We start from the raw sequence: 27653 nt of genomic DNA on the forward strand, positions 1-27653 counted from the left end.
ACAATTGGCCCAGCGTTGGCTGGGGTAGGCCGTCACTGTAAATAATAATTTGTTCTTAACTGACTTGCCTAGTTATTAAATAAAAAATAAATACATAAAAAAATACTCTCAGGCTCCCTCACCATCTGCCCACCATCCTATCCTCTACTTTCATCACCGCATCAGCATAAGACACTTGCTGCGCTCCCGGAACAGTCAACCTGTCTCACTTGCACAGGACATGTCTGATCCCCAGCAACATGGCCACTTCCTCCACCGACACTACACTCCCCTTTGTCCCATGCCCTCAAAATGCTGTTTTGGTAGTAGGGGTGGAGTTCTATAGGGCATACAGGTGAGAGGGAGGAGCTTGGAAATAAAAGAAGTGCCAAGATACAGGAAAAGTAGAAGACGTAAAGAATACAATCATTCGCACAAATGAATCCAGATAAGAACCAGAATTAAGAGGTATTGTTCATTTCTTTATTCTATGATTCTTCATTCATCAATTCGTTATCTCAATGTTTGGTTCGCTTCAACCAACAGCATACCTGTGAGCCTTATTCGCCTAGTGCCTACTGCCCTCGAGTCACAACCTGGTCTCAGAGCATTTCGTATTATTCTGTATGTAAATCCGAGACACACCAGTTAGTATGTTATGTTTCGTATGGTATTAATTTGTGGATGTCCATTTCGTATGATATGTTATGACCTTTGGGTTGCTAGACGCTCACGTCATACTTTCGGTTTTGCCATAAGTAACCATCTGTTTTTATGTAACCATACCAAACGTCATACTAAATGGAGTACCTCGGATTTACGTACAGAATAATACGAAATGCTCAGACACCAGGTTGCGAGTCAGTGTCAGCATTTTTGTTTGATGTTTTAAACCATTATCAGTTTTTCAATGTGTATTCAGTTATGTGCAGAATCATCACAGTATCATTAGAGTTGGGTCTGACAGTGATCCGCATCCTGGGCGGTTCTTACCTGACCAGGTTGGAAACATCCAGGGAAAACACTCCCAAAACCTGCCCCGCTTTCATTTGGCTCCTGGATGCATCTCTTCCTATTGGCTCCAGGCTGCTTCCTCATTCTATGGGTCGCAGTGAGTCATGGGAAATGCTTCCCACTGGGCAGCTGTATCACAGTGTCGCTGGGTGGTGCTGCGCCCCGTAGAATGACAAAATAGCCACGAGACAATAAGAAGATAAGCATCCAGGAGCCAATTGAAAGAAGGGTGGGTTTTTGGCGGGTTTCTCCTGGGCAGTTTTTGCCTGGTAAGGTAAGAACCGCCCAGGACGAGGGTCACATTCAGACTATATTGTATAATTTGGGTTTCATCCCTGCCCCAGGGCTCCTTAAGGAGAGATACCCCTTACTGCTGCTGTTAGATTGCCCCCATCTTTACTCAGTCATTTCTGAATCGGAGGAATGCCACGTGGTAACTGTCACTAGTGCCAACAAGCATTGCCACCAATGATTAGTAGGGCTACATGCACAAACAAAATAGATTGGGATTGTCATCTGATCTCCCTGAGATATCTGTATGACACCTTTACACTAATACTCAATTGATCATGGCAATGTTCATTCTAATAATTTTTCAGAGAAGTGGCCAAGAGACCAGACAATGCCAGAGGAGCAGATACCTGGAGAGGGATGAGTATGACGAGATGCACAACAGCAGGGAGAGGGACTGCACTCATGACAGAGGAAGCTCCTCACATGAAGAGAGAGACCGGGAAAGGCAAAGAGAGAGAGAGCGGCAGAAGAGAGACAAAATGGATGAAAGATACAGGGATGAGAAGGGCTCTGGAGATGACAGGAGGGACAGAGAGAAGGACTACTCTGACCGACAGCGGGATATGACACCCTGCTCTCACAAGGACCCACCACCTGACCACAGAGGCGGTAGTCAAGGACAACAGAGAGCGTAAGAGACCATCTGACTGTCACAGAGTTGCTTCCACTGTTACCATCCTGGGCATGGGCCCAGAACAGAATGATGCAGAAACTCAGATTTTTCACTTTAGAATATATGCAAAACAAAAACCAATCGTTGTAAAATCATAAAACCATACTGTACAACTCTATGCACAGGACTACTTAATTTCCACCTTTACATTTTTTTTAAATACAAAAACACATTTACAGTTTGTGCTGTCATTCTGTTACCAAACTTTGCATCTGCACTGTTCTTCAAGTAAATGTGTTTTTGTCCAACGCAGCCATTTTTATCTCAACATCAAATTTCTAGGTAACAAATTAGTACGTTACTGTGATTGCTAATCTATTTTCATTTGAATTGAAAACAAAAGAGGAGAAAACTGACAGCTAGCTGTTATACTGTAAACAGGTTTGTTGACAACATTACGGAAATTATACACACGCATCGGTGTAGCCACATGTTATGACTCTGAATGGTCAGATAGCTGGCAACAATGACAAGCTGCTGCTTTGTGGGGAATCGTCGGTGGCTTGTTTCAGCTCATTGTATCTTGTTATTGATTCCATGTCTTTTTTTAAGGTGTTTTGACTGATTTTATGTCTATGCTTATATGATCAAATTTGCTAGCTAGCTAACCAACAAATGTAATAATGTGTGAGACAAGTACTCATTGTGAAAACGTATTTGTTTTCAATAAACATTTGGAGAAGAAATATAGTTTACATGCTGTCAACAATCTAAGACAACCTTGTCAGTTTTGCCCCATAGTTGAGCACATTTAAGGGACATTTTATCATAATTTTCACAATTTCACAGTATTATTCCAACCTCAGTGTGGAAATTTACACAGTGTACAGTACAATAGGAACACCTTCCTAATATTGAGTTGCACCCCCTCAATTCATCAGGGCATGGATTCTAGAAGGTGTCTAAAGCATTCCACAGGGAGGCTGGCCTATGTTGACGCCAATGCTTCCCACAGTTGTGTCAAGTTGGCTGGATGTCCTTTGGGTGGTGGATCATTATTGATACACATGGGAAACTTTTGAGCTTGAGAAACCCTGCAGTGTTTATTTGACTTTCCAATCATTGGTTTTTGTTAGGCATACATTTTAAAGTGAAAAATCTGTGTCTGCATCATTCTGTTACAGTGCCTTGCGAAAGTATTCAGCCCCCTTGAACTTTGCGACCTTTTGCCACATTTCAGGCTTCAAACATAAAGATATAAAACTGTATTTTTTTGTGAAGAATCAACAACAAGTGGGACACAATCATGAAGTGGAACGACATTTATTGGATATTTCAAACTTTAACAAATCAAAAACGTAAAAATTGGGCGTGCAAAATTATTCAGCCCCCTTAAGTTAATACTTTGTAGCGCCACCTTTTGCTGCGATTACAGCTGTAAGTCGCTTGGGGTATGTCTCTATCGGTTTTGCACATCGAGAGACTGAATTTTTTTCCCATTCCTCCTTGTAAAACAGCTCGAGCTCAGTGAGGTTGGATGGAGAGCATTTGTGAACAGCAGTTTTCAGTTCTTTCCACAGATTCTCGATTGGATTCAGGTCTGGGCTTTGACTTGGCCATTCTAACACCTGGATATGTTTATTTTTGAACCATTCCATTGTAGATTTTGCTTTATGTTTTGGATCATTGTCTTGTTGGAAGACAAATCTCCGTCCCAGTCTCAGGTCTTTTGCAGATTCCATCAGGTTTTCTTCCAGAATGGTCCTGTATTTGGCTCCATCAATCTTCCCATCAATTTTAACCATCTTCCCTGTCCCTGCTGAAGAAAAGCAGGCCCAAACCATGATGCTGCCACCACCATGTTTGACAGTGGGCATGGTGTGTTAAGGGTGATGAGCTGTGTTGCTTTTACGCCAAACATAACGTTTTGCATTGTTGCCAAAAAGTTCAATTTTGGTTTCATCTGACCAGAGCACCTTCTTCCACATGTTTGGTGTGTCTCCCAGGTGGCTTGTGGCAAACTTTAAACAACACTTTTTATGGAGATCTTTAAGAAATGGCTTTCTTCTTGCCACTCTTCCATAAAGGCCAGATTTGTGCAATATACGAGACTGATTGTTGTCCTATGGACAGTCTCCCACCTCAGCTGTAGATCTCTGCAGTTCATCCAGAGTGATCATGGGCCTCTTGGCTGCATCTCTGATCAGTCTTCTCCTTGTATGAGCTGAAAGTTTAGAGGGACGGCCAGGTCTTGGTAGATTTGCAGTGGTCTGATACTCCTTCCATTTCAATATTATCGCTTGCACAGTGCTCCTTGGGATGTTTAAAGCTTGGGAAATCTTTTTGTATCCAAATCCGGCTTTAAACTTCTTCACAACAGTATCTCGGATCTGCCTGGTGTGTTCCTTGTTCTTCATGATGCTCTCTGCGCTTTTAACGGACCTCTGAGACTATCACAGTGCAGGTGCATTTATACGGAGACTTGATTACACACAGATGGATTGTATTTATCATCATTAGTCATTTAGGTAAACATTGGATCATTCAGAGATCCTCACTGAACTTCTGGAGAGAGTTTGCCGCACTGAAAGTAAAGGGGCTGAATAATTTTGCACGCCCAATTTTTCAGTTTTTGATTTGTTAAAAAAGTTTGAAATATCCAATAAATGTTGTTCCACTTCATGATTGTGTCCCACTTGTTGTTGATTCTTCACAAAAAAATACAGTTTTATATCTTTATGTTTGAAGCCTGAAATGTGGCAAAAGGTCGCAAAGTTCAAGGGGGCCGAATACTTTCGCAAGGCACTGTAAGTAATGAATTTAGCTATTTTTTATCTGTTCTATTCAGGTCTATGCCAGATAATGGAGGTCTTTGTAAACCTGCTGATAGTCATCTGTTCAGGAGTGTCCTACAGTAACTCCGGGGGTTACCGGGACCTGGCCAACCTCGGGGGTCTCTACCAGTACTACTATGGAGGACAGGCTTTCACCGGCGCCTACAAAGACAGGGTCAAGGAGCTGGACAAACTGTTCCAACAGCTCAAGCTACCTCCATACATCTTCAGCATGGCCTGTAGAGGGGCTCTGATGGTTTATGCCTGCATCACTCTAGGTTTAGGTGTCCTCAGAGTCCCTTACCGCTAGACCCCTATGCTGCTGGGTGAGGCCCTGGTGAACCTCCTGATCGGCCTGGGCTACATCCCTGCCCTGGCCTTCTACTTCATCAAGCTGCAGGAGACCTACGACAAGCCCATCTGTACGGAGAAGGAAGTCCTCTACAAGAGCAAAGGGCATCAGGGCTTTGCGTGTGCACTCAATGGAGCAGACATCGCTGGAGGCCTCTTCGGGGTGCTTGGAGTCACTGATTTCATCTTCGGAATGGTCTTGGCCATCTGTGCTTTCAGGGCAGTGCGTGAGATGAAGAGACCGAGAGAAATGGAAGATGGTAACTTATAACAGGTTTGCTCACCCCCCACTGTGAATATAAAGGATACAAATATAGGTTTGAGATCAAATTCAGTCAAACAGCTATAAATATTAGTGCATTTTTTATGAACTGTGATTGATTTTTTTTTAAAGTGTTTAACTGTAAAAAGAGCAATTTTGTACATTTGACTTTTGTTCTAAGTTTTATAAACTTTAAAAACACACTTGTTTTACTAAATGTTACAGATGTGAGACATCTACAGTGTCAAACATTCTTTACTAATAAAAATCTTAAACAGATATATTTCTCTTCCTCATGAACCCTCTTGCCTAGAATACCTCCATCTTACCTTGAAGAATAGTTATTGTCTGTGGGACTGAAAACAAATCTTTATTGGTGTGGAGTAAAGCAAAGAGATCAGGGGTGTATTCATTCCGCCGATTCTGTTGCAAAAAGCTTCTTAAACGGAAGCGAACGGGAAGGGATCTACCTGAATTGATCCAATAAAGATCTAATTTTTCTTCCATTTGGTTTTGAATCGGTTTCTATAGTGCAGCCCAGAAGCAAATCCATGGTGTTTCTGAGGACAGTGTCTGGCCAACGCTATCATCAGAAAGACAACCGAGGGGAACAGAAGGTAGGGAAACGATAGAAATGCTATCATCAGAAAGACAACCGAGGGGAACAGAAGGTAGGGAAACGATAGAAATGCTATCATCAGAAAGACAACCGAGGGGAACAGAAGGTAGGGAAACGATAGAAATGCTATCATCAGAAAGACAACCGAGGGGAACAGAAGGTAGGGAAACGATAGAAATGCTATCATCAGAAAGACAACCGAGGGGAACAGAAGGTAGGGAAACGATAGAAATGCTATCATCAGAAAGACAACCGAGGGGAACAGAAGGTAGGGAAACGATAGAAATGCTATCATCAGAAAGACAACCGAGGGGAACAGAAGGTAGGGAAACGATAGAAATGCTATCATCAGAAAGACCACCGAGGGGAACAGAAGGTAGGGAAACGATAGAAATGCACCAAGGCCCAGGTTTTTCACAGTATAAACTTTTATTGCTACTTGGCTGAAAGTTAATTAAAAATACAGCTTTTCTGCTCAAAACTAGTCATAGCAGCATCTCAAATGAAATAATAAACCATCGCCCACTCAATTTTAAGGAGTACAATTCTGGCAGACAAACAGCAAAAGTGCTCATGGTTAGTCCTTTTCCTAAATTATAAAACACAAGGTATCCTGAAACTATGTAGCAGTTTTCTGCATGCTAAAATATAAACAAAAATATTAGATATGCTCCAGATATTCAAAACAATGCCTTGGCTTACAAACAATGTTAACATTATGTACAAAGTAATCACATAGGACTGTATATATTTTATATTTATATGCATTTATATATGGCATGCTTCAGACATTAAATACATTAATTATTATCTTAAATAAAAATACAATAATCTGTGACAATATACTATAGAATCCCTTTATTCTAGATTCTGTAGTGGAGAAGGACCTATACATTTGCATGAAACAATGTACAAAAATAAACCTCAGCTTCTTGGCATTGAGAGAAAATATTCAAGCATCTCTAGAAAAGAAAGTACAGAAAGAAAGGTGAGATCAAACAATGTTTACTTTGGTCACATGTTAAACAATTGGAACGTCCTCAATATCGGAACGTCCTCAATATCAGATTCCTTCCAGAGTTCACCATAATCATTCAACAGAATGGAGATTCATTCTGTTAAATATAATAGCAACACATGCATGCACGTGTGCATACTTTCTCACTCGGACCACAATGACAAACAGGCAGGCAGCATGTTCTCCCTCTGTGAAGAGAAATAAAACCTATAATGTGTTTACAGAGATTGGATTAACTGAATCAGAAAAGCATTGACACCATAACCTACTTAAAGATGCATACCATCACACACACACTCCGCTGTATTTACATAGGATTATGGTGCACTCAGATCATGAACAGTAGTTTATCTCCTCTACTAAATAATTAAAGGGAATACTTTGCCATCCTTGTGATATCACCTCGATCTGTTACTCTGTGCCCCATCTTCCTGTAGCAATACGTACGGTTTGCATATGTACAGGCACATTTATTTCTCTATCTAGGTTAATGACCTTCTCAATGAATATTGTTTCTAGCTCTTGTTAGCAGGAGTCCATTTTTTGGTTCTTTACACAAACAAGGGAGAGTTGACTAAATAAAATGGCAAATAATACTTGGCTAAGGATCTGCAGATGCATGTTCTGACATACGGAACGCATTTTTGGCTGCTAGAGCACATAGCATGGGTGCATTTGGGATGCACAGAGCTTAGTAGTGTTTTGCTGGCCCTCACTTGGCAAACTAGGGCCCAATCATGGAGCCTCTTGATCAACTTTTCTACATGGATCACTGCGCAGAAAGAAAGTTGACAAAAGGTCAAAACGCACACGATGGCAGAACACTGCACTTTGTGATTCACACACACATGCATACGCACACACAGACAAGAATGTTCAGTTACTACTCATTTTCATAGTTAAGAAAAAAGGATCCTCCTATTTTTAGGTCAGGTGTGTAACCTGTTAGTAATATGTACAGGTGACACTTTGCATATTTGATGTGATCGAATTCATGTTCATAATCATCTACATTGTGTAGTGTATTTGAAGTCCAACTTCCTGTTCATTAAAAGGATTGAGAACTTTGAATTCTCTTGTTCCACCAACCACATCAAAGACAATCACCTCTTCATACTGTTCTTATGTTCTCAACTTAAATGCCATATGAAAATGTCAGATGTGTGCAAGCTCAAATCTGTTTCTTTAGTCTGTCCTGAAATGCAATTTTTGTTTTCAGGGTGGAGGGCAAACCCACACCTGTGGTGCTGACATGTACCTGTTTTGCCACCTGAGGCACAGCAGGTGGCTTTCATTAGCAAACAAAGCAATATTCAAATGGCCTGCTTTCTGCCACTTATCATCCCTAGAATGAGCCAACCTTTTACCCCTCAACACCAGCTGCTGTTCCTCTCATGGAAGCAGAATGACTCAATACAAAAAAGCCTTAAGACTTGAACAAGGAAGAACAATGCCTATCTTTGTGCTAAAAGACAAACTTGCATCCACCAGAAAAAGCAGTTTTGTAATTCTCTCACACTTCACAATTATTAGCACTTCTATTGGATACTTTCTCTTAGAGAAGACATGATAAGTTTGGCTGACAGAAGCCACAACAACGACAACTCAAGCCCTATGAGTTAATGTGCATTTTTGATAAATATCTCACATAATACTCAAATATCAATCTTTGAATATATTCATCTCCCTATGTACAAAGTGCTTTAAACAGTGTTCGATCCTTTGAAGAGCAGATTTTGTCTGAAGTTGGGACAAAATAAGTGAATTAGACTTACGTAATACATCTCATATTATAAGCACGCAGGCTTTAGAAAGGCAAATTCACCAATCATTCCAGTTGATAACGTTAAGAATGTAAATAGCCATTTCGAAGCCGCTGTGAGGTTTTTGAGCATCTAAAATACTGCCAATTCTACTAAACCTTTAGAATCCACCCCTCTGGTCCCAAGCCTTGTTCTTCTACTGGACTGAAATTTTGCCTTGCTCCCTCTACAATTTGGAGAAAAGAATGCAAAATATTGGATTTTTAGGTGTTCTATGCTCCTGACCTTGCCACGTAAGGTCAAAGGGCAAAACCAGCTCCACGAAAGGAAATAAAACCAACAGAAAAAGACAGTCCCCATCATCATTAGGACTGGCAGTGCTGCAATAAGGCTATGAACAAGCATAGAGAGGGTTGTAGCTAGCTAAGCAGCTATGGTAAGTACAACACTAGAACCATGCCACTAGCCTTTTCACAGTGGCATCTAGGAACACATCCTGGTCATTCTCTAGTCAGACCACAAGCCCCCTCTTACTAAGTCAGACTGTTGTCCTCTCTATAATGGGTTAGGCAGTTTGGCACAAGGGGGAAGGGGGATAGATTTTGGTCTGCAGCTTTGTAAAATCAATGATGAGTCAATTAGCAGTATCTTATCCTCTAGCATCGCCGGAGCACAAGTGCAACTTTATAGAAATGTCATATTCAGTCTACTGACCCATATTATGCGGATGCCTTTATTCAAAGCAATGTCCATGACTGACATATTTCACCATGTCTGTGACAGATAAAAGCCAGGGCCATACTGTGGACCACTCCATACACAACACTAAAATCATTAGCAAATGCCCCAAATAAAGTCTGAACTCAAATTCTGATGCAAAATGAATGGCTTACACGCAATACTTTTTTTCACTCTTCTCATGACACAAAAGTGCTTTGCTCATTGTGATGTCATCACTTCATTATCCAGTGAGGTGGATATGTAATGTCTAAGTTAATGTCTCATTGACCCAATACATAAGAATACCTGTGTTTTTATTTTGTGTGTCAAAATAGTCAGTACTTGAACCCACATCTGCATTATCCCAGGACACAAATTTGAGATGGATGCAATCATTAGCTCCGGTGAGTTGATTTGTAGATTAGAGTATTGTATATTGTAGATTTTTGCTAAAATTCCACATAAAATGGGTTTATCAGATTATGTTTCTCATTGGTTGGATGGTATTAACCAAAAGGTCCTCTGACAGCTATGGAACATATGGAGCAGACAAAGGCTTGTCTCCACACTGTGAAAGAAGACTAAGATAACGTCCTCCTCAGCATTAGGTCAGGTGTCCTACATGCCCCTTGAACCGTTGTTCCTTCACAATACCCCATCTACTTGCCTCTAGCATACACCTGTTGAATTGATTTGGTGTTGCCACTCATGTGAGCTTCACACCACCCCTCTTACTCAAACCAGCACTTATTGTCGCCAAGACAACAATGAGCTTTTCTGTCCTGCCAACCAAAACACACTGTGCTTGTTCTGAATCTGTTATACAGTAGGTGGTAGTGGTCGTACAGTACACTGGTGATATTCACTGATATATAACTAACATCTGAGGCAATTCATAGTTATCACCACCAGATGTCCCACAAACCCTTATTGAATCTGTCACTAGATCTATGAGAATGAAATATCTAATTATTTCAATGAGTAAATCATTATTTTTACTCTCTCTCTCTGGTCACTGACTTAAATTGAAGAGCATCAACCAGATATATCTATAGGCTCCAAATGAATTATGCAAACTATCTTTGTATCAAATAGTACACATACATTCCACAACATACATACTTTAAATATACATGTAAAATAATATACCATGTTAGTACTCTAAACATGGATATTTTGTTCAGTTGACTGTGAAGCTAATGGAATGATGGGAACAGAATGATTCTCAAACCTTAAAAAACACTTTCGATATGTTGGTCGCTGCAGAGATTTTGCACAATTTCCTGGGTACAACAAACGTGAAACTAGAAAAACTAAAGAAAAAAGGGGCTACACACCTCACAGTATCTGGACTCCTTAAATGATGGCACTCTATATGGGAAGAACATGTTTTTTCACCCATCATATGTAATGATTACTGTACAGTATCTAGTGTGCATTGTAGTGTCTTTGAGATATGAACACTGTAAACGATTGTTTTGCCTTTGTCGTCACCACTCATGTTGCCCATAAAACATAATTAATATAACTTTTTCTGTTAAAATTTGCTGACCATGCACTGTCACCGATACAGTGTTACAATAAGGGTTTTGAAGCAGTATCCCATATTGGTTCTGTACAGGTGAGCAATGCACTGTCATGTTATTTTGAGTTTGCCTTTTTATGAGAGCTTGATGCTATTTTTGAACGTTATTTTCTGTATTATTTCTCCCAGCATGGCTTCAATGGTTTCCAAATGGATACGCATCCTGATGCTGGGACTAGGCCAAGCAGGCCTTGTGATTACACCACTATGTGGTTCTGCACTACACTGCTCAGACTAAATGTGTATATAGATACTAACTGTATTTCCCATATAGAGGATTATGGTGTAGATAGAAAGGGTCACTTCTTAGTTTTTTTAGTAAATGAAAATTCTGTTCGTTTTTTATCATCTGCTGTTATGTTCCTACTTGCCTCTAGCATACACAGTCTAAATCCTCGTACCACAGAGTAAGGCCAGTCAGCCCACTTTCCAGTCCTGACAGCCATGTCGTCTGCCATTGTGCAGTCAGATAGCGAGAGCGAGAGCAAGCGCAAAAGAGCGAGAGCGAGAGAGATATATATAGAGAGAAGTGGCTGTACCATTGGTGGCCCCTGGAGGACGCTGTCACACAGTGATGTCCTCCTCCAGGGTTAATACTGATGTCCCCACCCCAACCCCCCTCCCCTCCATACACATACACAGGCAGGGAGGCAGGGACATCTGGGGCTGAGTCATCTACAGTAGGCACTTTTTCACCTTTTGGTCGCAGGACTTGTCCCTGGGATCTAGGAGCCCCTGCAGCCCCCAGCAATGGAATGATAACACACTCAAAGTGATTCTTCTACTGTTTCATTACTTGACCTTCCTTCCAAGTAAAGGGAAATGTTGCAAACAAGTTCTGCAGTCTAAAACGCATGAGGTATTCTAGTTCAGGCTGGGGTATTTTGGCCTCCGGTGGCCCCCTTCTTTTCACAACCTCTTCATGGGTGGTGATTTCAGTGCCTGTTCAGCTCTGATACTCAGACAGTTCCACCAGGTTCATCAGACAGTTAGCTAAGCACCTCTCTACGTATAACGTGACGTAACGCATTCATGTGTGAACAGTCAAGGCCCCACATGTCCATCTGGTCTTCATGACAGAGCTGAATGGAAACTTGAATATCCCACCTGTGCCAGAGAGACCTCCTCTGCCCCCCTGGTATGGCACTGTCACAGGACTACCACAGGGTTGCACTGTGCTCTGGCCCCCTCTAGAGGGCAGTATCATAGACTTCCTGCTGTAGGCCAGGGATAGGGTTGGGGGCGAGGTCCCGCTGGGGCAGCATGGGAGCAGGGGGGTGGGGGTGGTCCCACACAGGGTCTCTGATGGAGGGGGGTGTGAAAGGAGGTGGAGGTCCAGGGACCATAGGGCTCTGGCCCCTCAGCTGTTCCCTAACATCCTGCTCTAGACTGGGAGGCACTACCAGCTGGTCCTCGGGGTCCTGCTGGGCAGGGGCAGTGAAGTAACCCGACTTCTTCTTAGGGGCCTCCACGGCTACCTCGATGAGGTTGTGGCTATCTTCCGGGGCCACCACGGAGCCGTTGGAGAGCTTCTTCCCAAAGAGGCTGGAGGTGGAGGGGGACTTCTTCAGGTCGGAGATCTCCCTGCCACACACGGCCAGCAGGCAGCCGTTAGTGGCTGACACCACCACACTGTTCTGACGACGCATCTTTCCGTTGGGGTAGTCTGAGCGTGTCTTGTCCAGGTTGTGGTCCTTTGGGCTCGCGGCTGGCCCAGAACGGATCTGGAAAGCACAGCAGTGGATGTCCACCTCCACCTCCAGCTTGCTCCCGTTGGAGATGACCCCCTCTAGTGGAGCCTCATCATCACTGTCCAGCCCATTGTCAGACTGGTTACTGGAGAAGGTGGTACAGGAGGGCTGGCGCTGGAACAGGACTTGGTGGGGCCCCCCTACCCCAGCTGAGCCAGGTCCCGCAGGGGCACAGAGCGTGGCTGCAGGGTGGAGGCTACAGCGCCTCTCAGGTCGGACCGTGGGGCCAGAGGGGTGCTCGTCAGAGGCCGTGGAGCCCGCCTCACTCCCCACCTCCGAGGCCGAAGTCTCGCTGTTGAACTCTGAAGCGATGCCACTGCTGGAGGAGGGCGTGGCCGGGTCCCCTGGGGGAGCAGTGACGGGGAGGGGTGTTGGAGGGGGTCCCCGGGGTTCAGTACCAGTATTGGCGTGAGGGGTCTCACAGGTACAGCTGTCCTCCCCGATGTGCAGGGACACCACCACCGCCCCCACATTGTCCCGGCAGCCGTAGCTCTGGGCCAGCGTGCAGAGCTTCTTGGCAGCTGCGCGGGGGTCCCTCACGGCCTGCACGGTGCACACAGCCTCCTGGTAGGACACCTTCTCAAACAGCGCCCGGTTCCCCAGGATCAGGAAGTCATCTTGGGAACACAGGGGCTCAGTGCGCACCCAGGGCTTGGGCAGCACCCAGGGAGACAGATAAGAGCATCCCAACAGGCGAGAGCAGCATGTCACTCCACTCACCTTGTTATCCTGCAACACAATAACACAGGAGGGGACTCAGCTCTGCATTTTGAATACCTCTGAGCACAAGGCATCACATCAAACGTTAACTAACAAGTAGATCTTAATGAACACAAAGGCCCTCACAAAGATGTGCATTCACACACGCCTGACTCCCCACAGTACCTCAGTGATGATCGCCTTGCTGAGTTTGACCCTGTCCATCTCTTCGGTGCTCTGCTCCAGGCTGAAGACCTTGGAAAGGGGCAGGGGCTGGCCGTCTCGACACAGCACCGCCTGGCAGCTGCCCACGTTGGCCACCGTCAGGCTGAAGTAGCTGCCCAGCTCCGACGGCTCGTGGTGGATGTAGCAGAGCAGGGCAGATGCACCCAGCTTCTGACCAGCCATGCCCAGTTTCCTGCATCATACAACATACATCACAGAATGCAACTATCAGCACATGCCCTGCAATTAGCTAGCTTCTTTGTTAAATAAACATTAAAAGTAGACCATTATGAATATTCATTACGTTGTTATTTGCATATGTTAATTACTAGCTAATGCAGTTGTGAATTAAGTTAATCAAATGTAAATGAACACGGGATAGTACAATTGTAGGCTTGTCTTCCCTAAGAGGCAACAGTAATTCATAGCACGGGCACAACTTTCATTGGGACAGAGGGGGACATGTCCCCCCACATTCTGAAATTGCATTTTTGTCCCCCCCAGTCTTATCTTTGGAATGTTAAAAACGAGGCAATAGTGTGCTTTAGGACCATGCGGACGCCTGGAGCGGTCGGGTAGGTTGTTTGGAGTGTTTATCCAACTGGATAAAAAAAAAATATTATTAATAATAATGATACCCCCCCACTTCAAAAACCAAAGTTACGCCCCTGATTCATAGAATACTGAAATTTGCCTACATTTGGCTTCTATTAGAGTAATACAAGCAAAATGGGTGTGTGTCTGTGTATGCATGATGCTCATACCTGTGTGAGGTGAGGAAGGTGTTACTCATGTACACACTGTCTACATTGGAATGCAGCAGCTCCTCCGACAGCACATCTCCCATGGTACACTGCAGCAGACGAGGAACTTCCTCATTGCGGTCTCCGTCGAAGACGCCATAGGCCGCCTCAACACTATCCCCAAAGCGGTCCACTGCCAGCACAGACACACACAACCTGTCCCCAAGGAAGAGAAAATACCGTATGTATAGATAAGATAAACACAAAAAGTGTAAACAAAATGTGTTTACATTTTTTGTGTGTAAATCCCATTATACAATCTTGCTCAAATTCAAGCCAAACAGGAATAACTCATCTATACTTGAACACAGTGAGACAGAGCCCTTTTCCTACGGAGGCAGCAGGGACTGAGTGTGACACCAGACACGGCCCCCTGTGACACTGTGGTGGTCATGACCCTGTGAGGCCCTGTTAGGGCAGCAGCCAGGCAAACTGGGCCCCCATCAATGATGCAGCGGACACTGCTTTATACCCATTGTATCCACAGGAAGTATTAGGATTCACCGCCTTCCCTACTATTAAACAAGATCCGCTGCCCAGGGGCCTAGATGTCAGGCCCAACAGACGTTCACCCAGGCAGTGGAAGATGTGCTGGGGCTGTACAGTTAGATAACTAAGTAACTCCTCCATACATGAATATGATAGCCCTGGGTAGGGTTTAAAATAGGATCCCAGCCAAGAGGCAGAGCAGAAAAGAAACGGGCTGATATGGACTATGAGAAGCACATCCTCTTCTCAGACCATTTAATGTAGTGCTGCTCACAGCAATTCCCTGAAAAAGGAAATGCTTCTTAAAGACGCTCTAAAACCACACGTGATCTCATAATCCCATTTATACCCTCTCATCAGATTGTCATGAATTAGAGCTTCACTCAGGCAAAATACACTTTATGATGCTCTCTCGCATACATGCTCACTCACTGTCTCATAATGTAATTCTCTCCCTCAGCCCTCCTCCCTCCCTCCCTTCTGCTCACTTGTTCCTCTGTCCACTCATCTCAGAGTAGCCGTGGTTCCACAGGGTGGAGGAGCCCAGGGAGTCCCCGGCCGTCATGGCTGGCTTCTGGTCCAGCTTCAGGGTGGTGATATGACTGAGGAGAGACACACAAAGAGATGGGGGGCATTACCTCATTACGCACTGAACCGAACCATAATTCACACCGTAGCACAGGTAATATTATTTATCACATATCTTATCTAAGTACACCAGCGGCCTGATACTATATTGTGCAGTGTGACACTGTGGTCCCTGTGTGTCACCTGAACAGGTTGAGTGTTTTGTGCTCCAGCAAGAGGCTGCTGTTGCCAGTCAGGTCCAGTTCGTGCAAGGTGGCCGTTAGAGAGTCTGGCAGTAGGATCTCAGTCAGCTCATTACAGCTCAAGTCCACCAGCTACACACACACACAGTGGAGGGAGAAGATAACACACTGTTACACGGTATAACATTGTAATAAAGACATACACATCTAAAAGACATTTGCATAAACAAAACACAAACTAGGACTGACGCCGTTTAGTCGACTGTCGATTGTTGGTTGACCGAGATTTCTTTAGTCGAACAGTGCACAAGACACCTGTCTCAGTGGACTAATCCATTGTGGAGGCCACGGGGATGGCACAGTCCATCACTCTAAGACATGTGATACTGAAATTGTATATGGTTATAGTATGTATAAATAACGGTACAACACTAATAAATCAAATATTATTTAATAACAAATGCTCTTTATCCCGCATTGGATATGGTCGCTGTCCGCGGTTCTGAAACATAACCTTCAGTGCGCCATAGAATTGACACCTTTCCCTATGTTGCTATGTGCATAATAGCAAAGTTAACCAGCATATTGGGATTGAAAACAATGCGGCGGAGCCAGCAGAAGCAGAGATGAGGAAACAGCCCTTGCTTAAGCCTAATTGTCAAAAAACGATTTGAGGAGAGAGGAAACTACATCTTACCTGTCAAATCTCTTTACAAATCATCCATATACACTACCGTTCAAAAGTTTGGGATCACTTAGAAATGTCCTTGTTTTTTAAAGAAAAGCTACTTTTTTGTCGACTCTGGGATGCTGGCCTTCTAGGCAGAGTTGCAAAGAAAAGCCATATCTCAGACTGGCCAATAAAAAGAAAAGATTAAGATGGGCAAAAGAACACAGACACTGGACAGAGGAACTCTGCCTAGAAGGCCAGCATCCCGGAGTCGCCTCTTCACTGTTGACGTTGAGACTGGTGTTTTGCAGGTACTATTTAATGAAGCTGCCAGTTGAGGACTTGTGAGGCGGCTGTTTCTCAAACTAGACACTAATTCACTTGTCCTCTTTCTCAGTTGTGCACAGGGGCCTCCCACTCCTCTTTCTATTCTGGTTAGAGCCAGTTTGTGCTGTTCTGTGAAGGGAGTAGTACACAGGTCTTCAGTTTCTTGGCTATTTCTTGCATGGAATAGCCTTCATTTCTCAGAACAAAAATAGACTGACGAGTTTCAGAAGAAAGTTCTTTGTTTCTCATCTAGTCTAAAGAAGGCCAGTTGTATTGCTTCTTTAATCAGCTGTGCTAACAATTGCAAAATGGTTTTCTAATGATCAATTAGCCTTTTAAAATGATAAACTTGGATTAGCTAACACAACGTGCCATTGGAACACAGGAGTGATGGTTGCTGATAATGGGCCTATGTACGCCTATGTAGATATTCCAGCTACAATAGACATTTACAACATTAACAAATGTCTACACTGTATTTCTGATCAATTTGATGTTATTTTAAATTGAAAAAAAAGTTGCTTTTCTTTCAAAAGCAAGGACATTTCTAAGTGACCCCAAACTTTTGAACGGTAGTGTATATCTACAGAAATAAGACAGATCCTGCTTCTGTTGCCTGTTTGAGTGTTTGTTTAACAGCCTACTGATTCTGTGAACACCAAGCCTCATGCAACAGCAAAATGTCTGATAAAGCAATTTCACAGATTCGTCTGTTTTTAATCTTTGCTATGCTGTAATTTAGGCTTTACAATTTTGTGGGGTTAGTACAGACCGGTATTACTTAATGTATTTAGTGTTGTTTACACTGTTCCAAACAGGCAGAAAAATTATATTGTAATCTAACAGCACCTGTTTGTCACACACAATATGCACCTAGCTCTCGCTCCTATACCCTCCTTGATTTCCTTCTTATTGTTATAATTATCATTATGATTATCATTATAAAAACAAGTAATGTCATTGTCTTTAGTAGGCTTGGTATAGTAGCCTTGTATAACCACCATCGAGCTGTAGGCCTAAGAGTCCTGGTTAGTCTTAATACCGTAACTTAGGTAGCCTATATTTCAATATATAGGCTACTGTACCAATAAATCCATCATCAATTCGTTCATGCCATCACACAGCATATGTGATCACACAGCAAATACTGTAATTTAAACAGCAACTGTTTGGCACACAACCAGTAATAACCAATTTATTGATGTGATTATGATAGGCTATCGGTCAGGCCCTATTGGTCACATGTGATGAATGCATGTTTCACGTAAAGAGAGAAGGGTTGAAGGAATAGGGAATGTTTTTCCTAAACAAATTATAAATCTCGGTAACAGAACTTTTCAGTCATAAACAGGTAATGGCTGTAATGATGTTGCAGCTTCAGCATGGACAGCATGGACAGCATGGACAGCATGGACAATAAACACTTGCTGTGCTGTGGTGCCTTTTTGCTGCACAGGATCTCGCTGTCATTTCCTTTTGACACAGTGTGACCATCGGGATCTTTCTTGAGTCATTTGTGTGTCTTAATTATTTAATCAAACAGTGGGCTTAAAGCAACATACAAGCTCAGTGCAAATGTAGTTGATTTTATTAGGGTGTGTCTGTCTATATATGGAAATATATATATTTTTTCTCAATATTTCAACCAATCGATTGGTTGAAAGAACAGGACGACTCTCGGTCAACCAATATTTTTTTTTAGTCGGGGACAGCCCTAATATAAACAGATATGAGTGAAACTGACCTTGATCTCTGGCAGGTTGAGGATCTCGGGGAACACACTGATGTGGTTGGAGTGTGCTATGAGGGTGTGTAGCCTCTTACAGCTGGAAACAGTGGAGGGGATGGTCTTCAGCTTGTTCCCACTCAGATTCAGCTCCTCTAGCAGCTCCAGTTTACTCAGTTTACTGCACACACAGAGCAGTATAGAGACGTCTCCACCACAGAACAATAGCTCATATCAGATCTAGAGAATAGCTACAGTATATTAGGAGCAATAGAAAACATTTTATGTCTAGAGACGCAATCTCTAAAGCAGTGGTTAACTCCCTGTGTAGAATATGTCCACTGATTGAAGGCATTTCCATTCTTGATAGGTACTGTATGAAGGCAGTATACCTGGGTTTGGAGTTGGTTACCTGGCAGGGAAAGAGAGCAGCTGGTTGTAGGCCATGTGCAGGACTCTGAGGTTCTGGTGTCCCACCAGCAGGGCAGCGCAGTTCTCATTCAGTTTGTTCCCCGTCAGGTACAGTTCTTGGAGAGTGCTGAGGCTCTCCTCTGATTGGCTGCTCGGGGGAATTATCTCCAGGGCATTGGCTGACACGTTCAGGTACTTTAGGCTAGGAGGAGGAGCAGAGAGCGATGTATGTAAATAGGAAAGAACCCATAATTAATTGCCAGTGATACAAGTGATGTAAATGTGTAATATCAAGTCAACATCAGATGATTTAGACAGAACTTCCTCTTAAAGCTGTTATGACAGAGGATAGTTAAATGCTCTTGTTACCAACACTCTGTCCATAAATTTCCTTTAACAAAACAGATTCAGATAAAGGATGACAGGGAGAAAATCAATGAGAATACATATTCTAGTGGCGGCTCTTCTAAAACACTGAGAAACAAAATCTTGTTGACCAATGAGGCACTTTACAGCCGTCATACTGGCGCTCGATATCTCAGCACGGGAGACAGAGTAGAGTAGCCCAGGCCTAATGGGTGCCCAGGAAACGGTAGAGCGTCAGGCTTTTGGTGGAGGGGGGGGCTCACGTTACAGTCCGACTCTGACTGGTCCACAGAGCCACACCCTCCAGAGCCTGGCAGACACAGCCCAGGGGACCCAGTCAGTCCACCTCTACTGGAGCAGCTAACCAGGGCCATCACATGCCTACGTGAAGTAAGACATCTCTTACAGACTGCAAACCAATTTAAGCTAGATACATCAACCCCATCAAATATTTATACTGTATTTCTACTGCATGATGTAAGGAGGATGTACTGTAGGCAGTGTTTCATTTTAATATTCCCGATCCTGTTTTGCCCTTTAGTTGGTTGTTGTGGTTGAATAGAGGCACAGGGCCACTGCTGCTCCGGGGTTTAAAGCAGCAGTAGTAGCGTCCTCAGGCCCAGGGGAGACGGAGCATCAGCTGCAGCCTTCAAAACACCTGTCAGGAATGGAGAGAGAGGCAGAGAGAGGCAGAGAGAGGGAGGGAGAGGACAAGCACCAAAGAGAAGGGTAGGAGAGAGGGTGGTGTGAAGAGAGAGAGGAAGGGGGATTGACCCACTTTAAGGCCTTGTAGAAGAGGCTCTCCGGGAGCTCGCCTAGCTTGTTGTGCTGGAGGTCGAGTACTTCCAGGGGGACATGGTCAAGTAGGTCAGGCAGTCTCTGGAGCCTATTGTTCCCAGCCAGCAGCTTCCTCAGACTCAGGCTGCTGAGTAGTCTAGCGGAGAGGGAGATGAAAAAAGAGAGAAAGAGCAAAAGAGAGAGAACATCTTCTGCTGTGAATTTGATCACTTCTGAAACTGGGGGAAATCTTGAGGTAGAGAAAATCCACAGTCAACAAATCCATCAATGTCCTTTTCAACTTGGCAGCCTAAAGATACCAACACAGCACAATTTACTCCAGAAAGAATAACAGAGGTCTCATCTGCAGCTACGCCGTCAAGACAAATATTATCTTGTTTGCAACGGCTTTGGTCTATTCAAATGCAAATATAGTTGTGTTAAAGGGTAACGTTAAATGATGGTTGCTTTGAGCGGAGTGCTCCAGCACCGTCATACTGAGATCACAGTCTGCTGACAGAAAGACGACAAGCCGTACGTTGGCTTCACACAGCCAATTCAATCCTCTCATCAGCTGACTGTCAACACATCTGCTGATGTTTTAGGGACAGTTATTTCTGGCCGGACATTGGCTAAATGATGCCCAATGTTAATCAGATTAATATGGTGCTCATCCTAATAATAATTTCAGAATGTTTAAAAGCCAAATCCGGATGATAACGAGGTGGACAGGTTAAACATATAGCACAAAATGATGGACAAAGTAACAGCCTTTAATCTACCTTAACAAATATGCATGTTTAGAACATCTTTATATGAATAACTAGATGAGTTGGAAATGAGGAGTTGGAGAAGGATGAACTAGTCCTCGTAGGGAGACTAACCTGGCTGGTAGTTCAGACAGGAAGTTGTGTGTAACGTCCAGCACCTCCACCTTTCTACTGTCACACACCCAGTCTGGAAGGTACTCCAGCAGGTTCCTTTTCACAGAGGTCACAGTCAACACAGTGGTCAGAGGGCATATAAGACCTTTTTACCTCCATGTGTACATATACAGTGCATTTGGAAAGTATTCAGACCCCTTGACTTTTTCCACATTTTGTTACGTTACAGCCTTATTCTAAAATTGGTTCAATAGTTTTTTTCCCCCTCATCAATATGCACGCAACACCCCATAAAGACAGCAAAAAACTGAAATATCACATTTACAAGTATTCAGACCTTTTACTCAGTACTTTGCTGAAGCACTTTTGGCAGCAATTACAGCCTCAAGTCTTCTTAGGTATGACGCTACAAGCTTGGCACACCTTATTTGCGGAGTTTCTCCCATTCTTCTCTGCAGATCCTCTCAAGCTCTGTCAGGTTGGGTGTGGAGCGTTGCTGCACAGCTATTTTCAGGTTTCTCCAGAGATGTTTGATCGGGTTCAAGTGTGGGCTCTGGCTGGGCCACTCAAGGACATTCATAGACTTATCCGATGCCACTCCTGCGTTGCCTTGGCTGTGTGCTTAGTGTCATTGTCCTGTTGGAAGATGAACCTTCACCCCAGCCTGTGGTCCAGATTGCTCTGGAGCAGGTTTTCATCAAGGATCTCTCTGTACTTTGCTCCTTTCATCTTTCCCTCGATCTTGACTAGTGTCCAAGTCCCTGCCGCTGAAAAACATCCCCACAGCATGATGCTGCCACCACCACGCTTCCCCGTAGGGATGGTGCCGGGTTACCTCCAGACATGATGCTGCCACCACCACGCTTCACCGTAGGGATGATGCCGGGTTACCTCCAGACATGATGCTGCCACCACCACGCTTCACCGTAGGGATGGTGCCGGGTTACCTCCAGACATGATGCTGCCACCACCACGCTTCACCGTAGGGATGGTGCCGGGTTACCTCCAGACATGATGCTGCCACCACCACGCTTCACCGTAGGGATGATGCCGGGTTACCTCCTGACATGATGCTGCCACCACCACGCTTCACCGTAGGGATGGTGCCGGGTTACCTCCAGACATGATGCTGCCGCCACCACCACGCTTCACCGTAGGGATGGTGCCGGGTTACCTCCAGACATGATGCTGCCACCACCACGCTTCACCGTAGGGATGGTGCCGGGTTACCTCCAGACATGATGCTGCCACCACCACGCTTCACCGTAGGGATGATGCCGGGTTACCTCCTGACATGATGCTGCCACCACCACGCTTCACCGTAGGGATGGTGCCGGGTTACCTCCAGACATGATGCTGCCGCCACCACCACGCTTCACCGTAGGGATGGTGCCGGGTTACCTCCAGACATGATGCTGCCGCCACCACCACGCTTCACCGTAGGGATGGTGCCGGGTTACCTCCAGACATGATGCTGCCGCCACCACCACGCTTCACCGTAGGGATGGTGCCGGGTTACCTCCAGACATGATGCTGCCGCCACCACCACGCTTCACCGTAGGGATGGTGCCGGGTTACCTCCAGACATGATGCTGCCGCCACCACCACGCTTCACCGTAGGGATGGTGCCGGGTTACCTCCAGACATGATGCTGCCACCACCACGCTTCACCGTAGGGATAGTGCCGGGTTACCTCCAGACATGATGCTGCCGCCACCACCACGCTTCACCGTAGGGATGGTGCCGGGTTACCTCCAGACATGATGCTGCCACCACCACGCTTCACCGTAGGGATAGTGCCGGGTTACCTCCAGACATGATGCTGCCGCCACCATCACGCTTCACCGTAGGGATGGTGCCGGGTTACCTCCAGACATGATGCTTGGCATTCAGGCATATTTTTTTTTATTATCTTGGTTTCATCAGACAAGAGAATCTTGTTTTTAATGGTCTGAGAGTCCTTTAGGTTCCTTTTGGCAAACTCCAAGCGGGCTGTCATGTGCCTTTTACTAAGGAGTGGCTTTCATCTGGCCACTCTACCATAAAGGCCTGATGGGTGGAGTGCTGCAGGGATGGTTGTCCTTCTGGAAGGTTCTCTCATCTCCACAGAGGAACTCCGGAGCACTTTCAGAGTGACCATTGGGTTATTGGTCACCTCCCTTACCAAGGCCCTTCTCCCCAGATTGCTCAGATTGGCCGGGCAGCCAGCTCTATGGGGAGTCTTGGTGGTTCCAAACTTCTTCCATTTAAGAATGATGGAGGCCACCGTGTTCTTGGGGACATTCAATGCGGCAGTAATGTTTTGGTACCCTTCCCCCTCGACACAATCCCGTCTCAGAGCTCTATCTACAATTCTTTCGACCTCACAGCTTGGTTTTTGCTATGACATGCACTGTCAACTGTGGGACCTTATATAGACAGGTGTGCCTTTCCAAATCATGTCCAATAAATTGAATTTACCACAGGTGGACTCCAATCAAGTTGTAGAAACATCTCAAGGATGATCAATGGAAATAGGGTGCACCGGAGTTTCTAAAAACCTGCTTTTGCTTTGTCATTATGGGGTATTGTATGTAGATTGTTGAAGATTTTTTTTATTTAATCAATTTTAGAACAAGGCTGTAATGTAACAAAATGTGGAAAAGTGAAAAGGGGTCTGGAAACTTCCCGAAAGCACCGTATATGAAAAAAGGTACCAATATACCAAGTTCATGACAAGAAGAATGTTGATGGATTAATAACATTATTAACACCTCTTCCTTAGTGATTGGCCCTGGCCAGACAGCACTCACCGTGATAAGTCCATCTGTGTCAGCTGGTTGGGTACTGGGTAGATGTTGACTGTGGTCAGGCCTGTGAGTAGAGGAAAAGCAGTGATCAGCAGCCAAGCTAGTGATGGCTATATGCATTATGTAACAGTAACAGTGGTAGAGGGCCTGGAGAGACAGGACCAGGGAGGGAGGTGCTCCACTCACGGTTGCTGCTGGCGTGGAGCGTGCGCAGGGTGAAGCCACTCAGCGTTAGCGCCCTCAGCTGGTTTCTCTGACAGTGCAGGATTTCCAGGCTGCAGATGGAGCTCAGGTCCAGGGTGGCCAAGTGGTTGTCCCTCAGGTCTAGCTGGGTCACCTGCTTCACTGCCTCCAGGGCCTCACTCTTCACCCAGCGCAGACCGTTCAGCCTGCATACAGTACACAGCATTAACACCCAGGGCCTCATACGGTACACAGCATTAACACCCAGGGCCTCATACGGTACACAGCATTAACACCCAGGCCTTCATACGGTACACAGCATTAACACCCAGGCCTTCATATGGTACACAGCATTAACACCCAGGCCTTCATATGGTACACAGCATTAACACCCAGGTCTCATATGGTACACAGCATTAACACCCAGGCCTTCATATGGTACACAGCATTAACACCCAGGCCTTCATATGGTACACAGCATTAACACCCAGGTCTCATACAGTACACAGCATTAACACCCAGGCCTTCATATGGTACACAGCATTAACACCCAGGCCTCATACAGTACACAGCATTAACACCCAGGCCTCATATGGTACACAGCATTAACACCTAGGGCCTCATACGGTACACAGCATTAACACCCAGGCCTCATTCGGAACACAGCATTAACACCCAGGCCTCATACGGTACACAGCATTAACACCCAGGACTCATTCAGAACACAGCATTAACACCCAGGACTCATTCAGAACACAGCATTAACACCCAGGCCTCATACGGTACACAGCATTAACACCCAGGACTCATTCAGAACACAGCATTAACACCCAGGCCTCATTCGGAACACAGCATTAACACCCAGGCCTCATACGGTACACAGCATTAACACCCAGGTCTCATTCAGAACACAGCATTAACACCCAAGGCCTCATACGGTACACAGCATTAACACCCAAGGCCTCATACGGTACACAGCATTAACACCCAGGCCTCATACAGTACACAGCATTAACACCCAGGCCTCATGCAGTACGTAAGGGAAAATCAACAAGGGGCTATGCATTCACGATGTGGAAGGTGTGTTGCAACACGACGCGCTAGCGGAGTGGAACTGACCTTCCAAGGAGTTGTATTTTCCAGAGAACACAGAGCCCCGAGTTTATTAGCCCTTTTATACCACAATAATACTGTAATTTAACACATTTACCACTAGAAGTGTTAATTTAACAATGTCAATAATGTTCTCAATTTGACTTTGCTTTCAAAAGCAGATCAAACATAGAACATGTATGAACTATAGCCATTGAATTCTACCCTGCTGATATACTGTGCGTTATAGGGAAATAATGCACACTTTAGAATGCCCTTCAAGCCAATCAGAAATGAGTATTCAACAATACCATGGTATAAACAGCATTATAAACTGGGTGGTTCGAGCCCTGAATGCTGATTGGTTGACAGCGGTGGTATACCACGGGTATGACAAAACATGTATTTTTACTGCTTTAACTATGATCGTAACCAGTTTGTAATAGCAATAAGGCACCTCGGGATTTGTGGTATATGGCCAATATACCACGGCTAAGGTCTGTATCCAATGAGTCGTGCCTAAGAACAGCCCTTAGCCGTGGTATATTGGCCATATATACCCCCTCGGACCTTAATGCTTAATTAACACACAGGCCTCATACACATAGAATTGAGATATTAGCCACAACATGATGTTAAAGCACTGGCTTCAGACAAACAGAACACTGGGTTAGACTGCTGACCGCAGACAGACAAAACAGAATATAGTCAGCAACTAGAAAAAAGGTATTGGTGCTCCTCCTCCAAACCAGAGGCCAGTTCAGGTGAGGAGTGGAGCAGAGCAGTAGTCCATCCTCTTTGCCTGGCTGATGAGTTCCAGACTGGCCCTGTGTGTCTCCCTTATCTGATCTCACTCTGCAGTACCTCTCCTCTCCCTTTTATGAACCCAATTGGCCTCCTAATCCTGCAGGCACCCAGCCCCCATAAATCCAGCCCATCCCTCCACCCAATAACTAATTCTCAAGGTGAGGCAGAGAAAGAGAGAGGGTGCAAGAGAGAGGGAGGGAGTGAGAGAGGAAGGAAGCGAGAGAGGTAGAAAGATGGGAGGAAGCGAGAGAGGGAGAAAGATGGGAGGAGAGAGATGAATAACGACTAAACTTTAAAACAGTGACAGGGAATCAAGGGGGTGACACTGCAGGTTTTTAGGGGATCAACCTCACTATCAATGGCTGCATGAGAGCTGGATAGAGAGATGAGAAGGCATTTTATATGAAAATGGCTAGGTGAGGCAGGGTCAGGCATCGGGGTGTGGGGAATTTGGGGGGGGGGGGGGAACGGACATTGAACTGCTGCTGCCAACTCTGAGATTTACTAACAGGGGAGCTCTTGTTACCATTGTGTACTGATCCTGCATTATGCATGCTGTGACTGATGAGTAGAGTGTATACTGAGGGAGAGAGTGAGAGAGAGACAGTGAGAAAGAGAGACAGTGAGAGACAGTGAGAAAGAGAGACAGTGAGAAAGAGAGACAGTGAGAAAGAGAGACAGTGAGAAAGAGAGACAGTGAGAAAGAGAGACAGTGAGAAAGAGAGACAGTGAGAAAGAGAGACAGTGAGAAAGAGAGACAGTGAGAAAGAGAGACAGTGAGAAAGAGAGACAGTGAGAAAGAGAGACAGTGAGAAAGAGAGACAGTGAGAAAGAGAGAGAGTGAGAAAGAGAGACAGTGAGCGAGAAATAGGAATAGAAAGAAAGACGGTGGGCCCGTACGACGACAGAGTGTACAGACTGGTCTAGTTCCTCACCGCAGGTCAATGTTCTTGAGGTGGCTCATTCTGGCAAGGATCCCCAGCTCCAGGGTCTCCACCCTGTTCCCAGCCATGGCTAGCCTGTCCATGCCACTCAGCCTATCCAGCACACCAGGGATGTGGGGGAAGTTGTTGAAGGAAAGCCCCAGGCTGCTGAGCTGAGCTAGGCCGCCAAGCTCTTCGGGAAGGAAGTTCAACTGATTCCCATCCAGAGACAGGGTCTGCAGACTGGGGGACAGAAACAGACATATACATTTCTTTCATCTCTGTTTTCTGAGGATACACAACTGTTTGGCATTCCATAAGAGGTGAAAACGTCAGTGTTTGTATATTTGAAAATCATGCTGCAGTAAGTGAGCTGAGAGCATGAAAACTGGCCTGATTTTAAATCTTTATTTAATCTCATTGCATAACAACAAACAGCTGAACTTAATGCATTGGTTCAATAAATTCAAAACACACACACACACACACACACAGCTATAACATGCTCAATAATGATTAATTGCTAAGAGGAGCATGTGGGCTCATGTGGCCAGAAAGGGGCTAATGTGGAGAGGCGAGCAGCGGGGCGAGTGGAGTGTACTGCACCTAACAGCACAAAATGTCCAACCCAACATCCAGTACATAGAGGAACTGATACTCATACTCATATTGACCACCATGGAATTACACCCTACCTAACACAGCTAGAGTGGGAATGTTAGAATGTATTCTATACCAAACTGAATAGAAGATACGATATGTGTTAAGTCAGAAGTTTACATACACCTTAGACAAATACATTTAAGCAATTCCTGACATTTAATCCTAGTAAAAATTCCCTGTCTTAGGTCAGTTAGGATCACCACTTTATTTTAAGAATATGAAATGTCAGAATAATAGTAGAGAGAA

The 27653-nt window shown here is 44.8% G+C and overlaps 1 protein-coding gene and 1 pseudogene across 2 annotated transcripts in view; one reads left to right on the forward strand and one right to left on the reverse strand.

Moving 5' to 3' along the window:
• The first annotated feature begins 329 nt into the window (after positions 1 to 329).
• On the forward strand, positions 330 to 5623 carry LOC110526949 (MARVEL domain-containing protein 3 pseudogene; annotated as a pseudogene). Its single transcript, XR_016496821.1, has 3 exons — positions 330 to 447; positions 1593 to 1918; positions 4749 to 5623. The product of XR_016496821.1 is annotated as an MARVEL domain-containing protein 3 pseudogene (transcript).
• A 753-nt stretch (positions 5624 to 6376) lies between these two features.
• Positions 6377 to 27653, reverse strand: part of LOC110526404 (PH domain leucine-rich repeat-containing protein phosphatase 2) — a 53875-nt gene continuing 32598 nt past the window's right edge. Inside the window, exons 8-19 of the mRNA XM_021607357.3 lie at positions 26757 to 26987; positions 23926 to 24128; positions 23743 to 23803; positions 20951 to 21046; positions 20068 to 20223; positions 18925 to 19125; positions 18531 to 18693; positions 15791 to 15921; positions 15508 to 15621; positions 14492 to 14686; positions 13689 to 13920; positions 6377 to 13532 (exon numbers count right to left, since the gene is read on the reverse strand). Of these exons, the coding sequence (XP_021463032.3) occupies positions 12243 to 13532; positions 13689 to 13920; positions 14492 to 14686; positions 15508 to 15621; positions 15791 to 15921; positions 18531 to 18693; positions 18925 to 19125; positions 20068 to 20223; positions 20951 to 21046; positions 23743 to 23803; positions 23926 to 24128; positions 26757 to 26987 (3073 nt within the window). The 3' untranslated portion in view covers positions 6377 to 12242. The remainder of the gene's footprint in view (positions 13533 to 13688; positions 13921 to 14491; positions 14687 to 15507; positions 15622 to 15790; positions 15922 to 18530; positions 18694 to 18924; positions 19126 to 20067; positions 20224 to 20950; positions 21047 to 23742; positions 23804 to 23925; positions 24129 to 26756; positions 26988 to 27653) is intronic.

Source organism: Oncorhynchus mykiss, chromosome 6, assembly GCF_057628025.1.
Source record: "Oncorhynchus mykiss isolate SJ-2025 chromosome 6, ASM5762802v1, whole genome shotgun sequence".
NCBI lineage: Eukaryota > Metazoa > Chordata > Actinopteri > Salmoniformes > Salmonidae > Oncorhynchus > Oncorhynchus mykiss.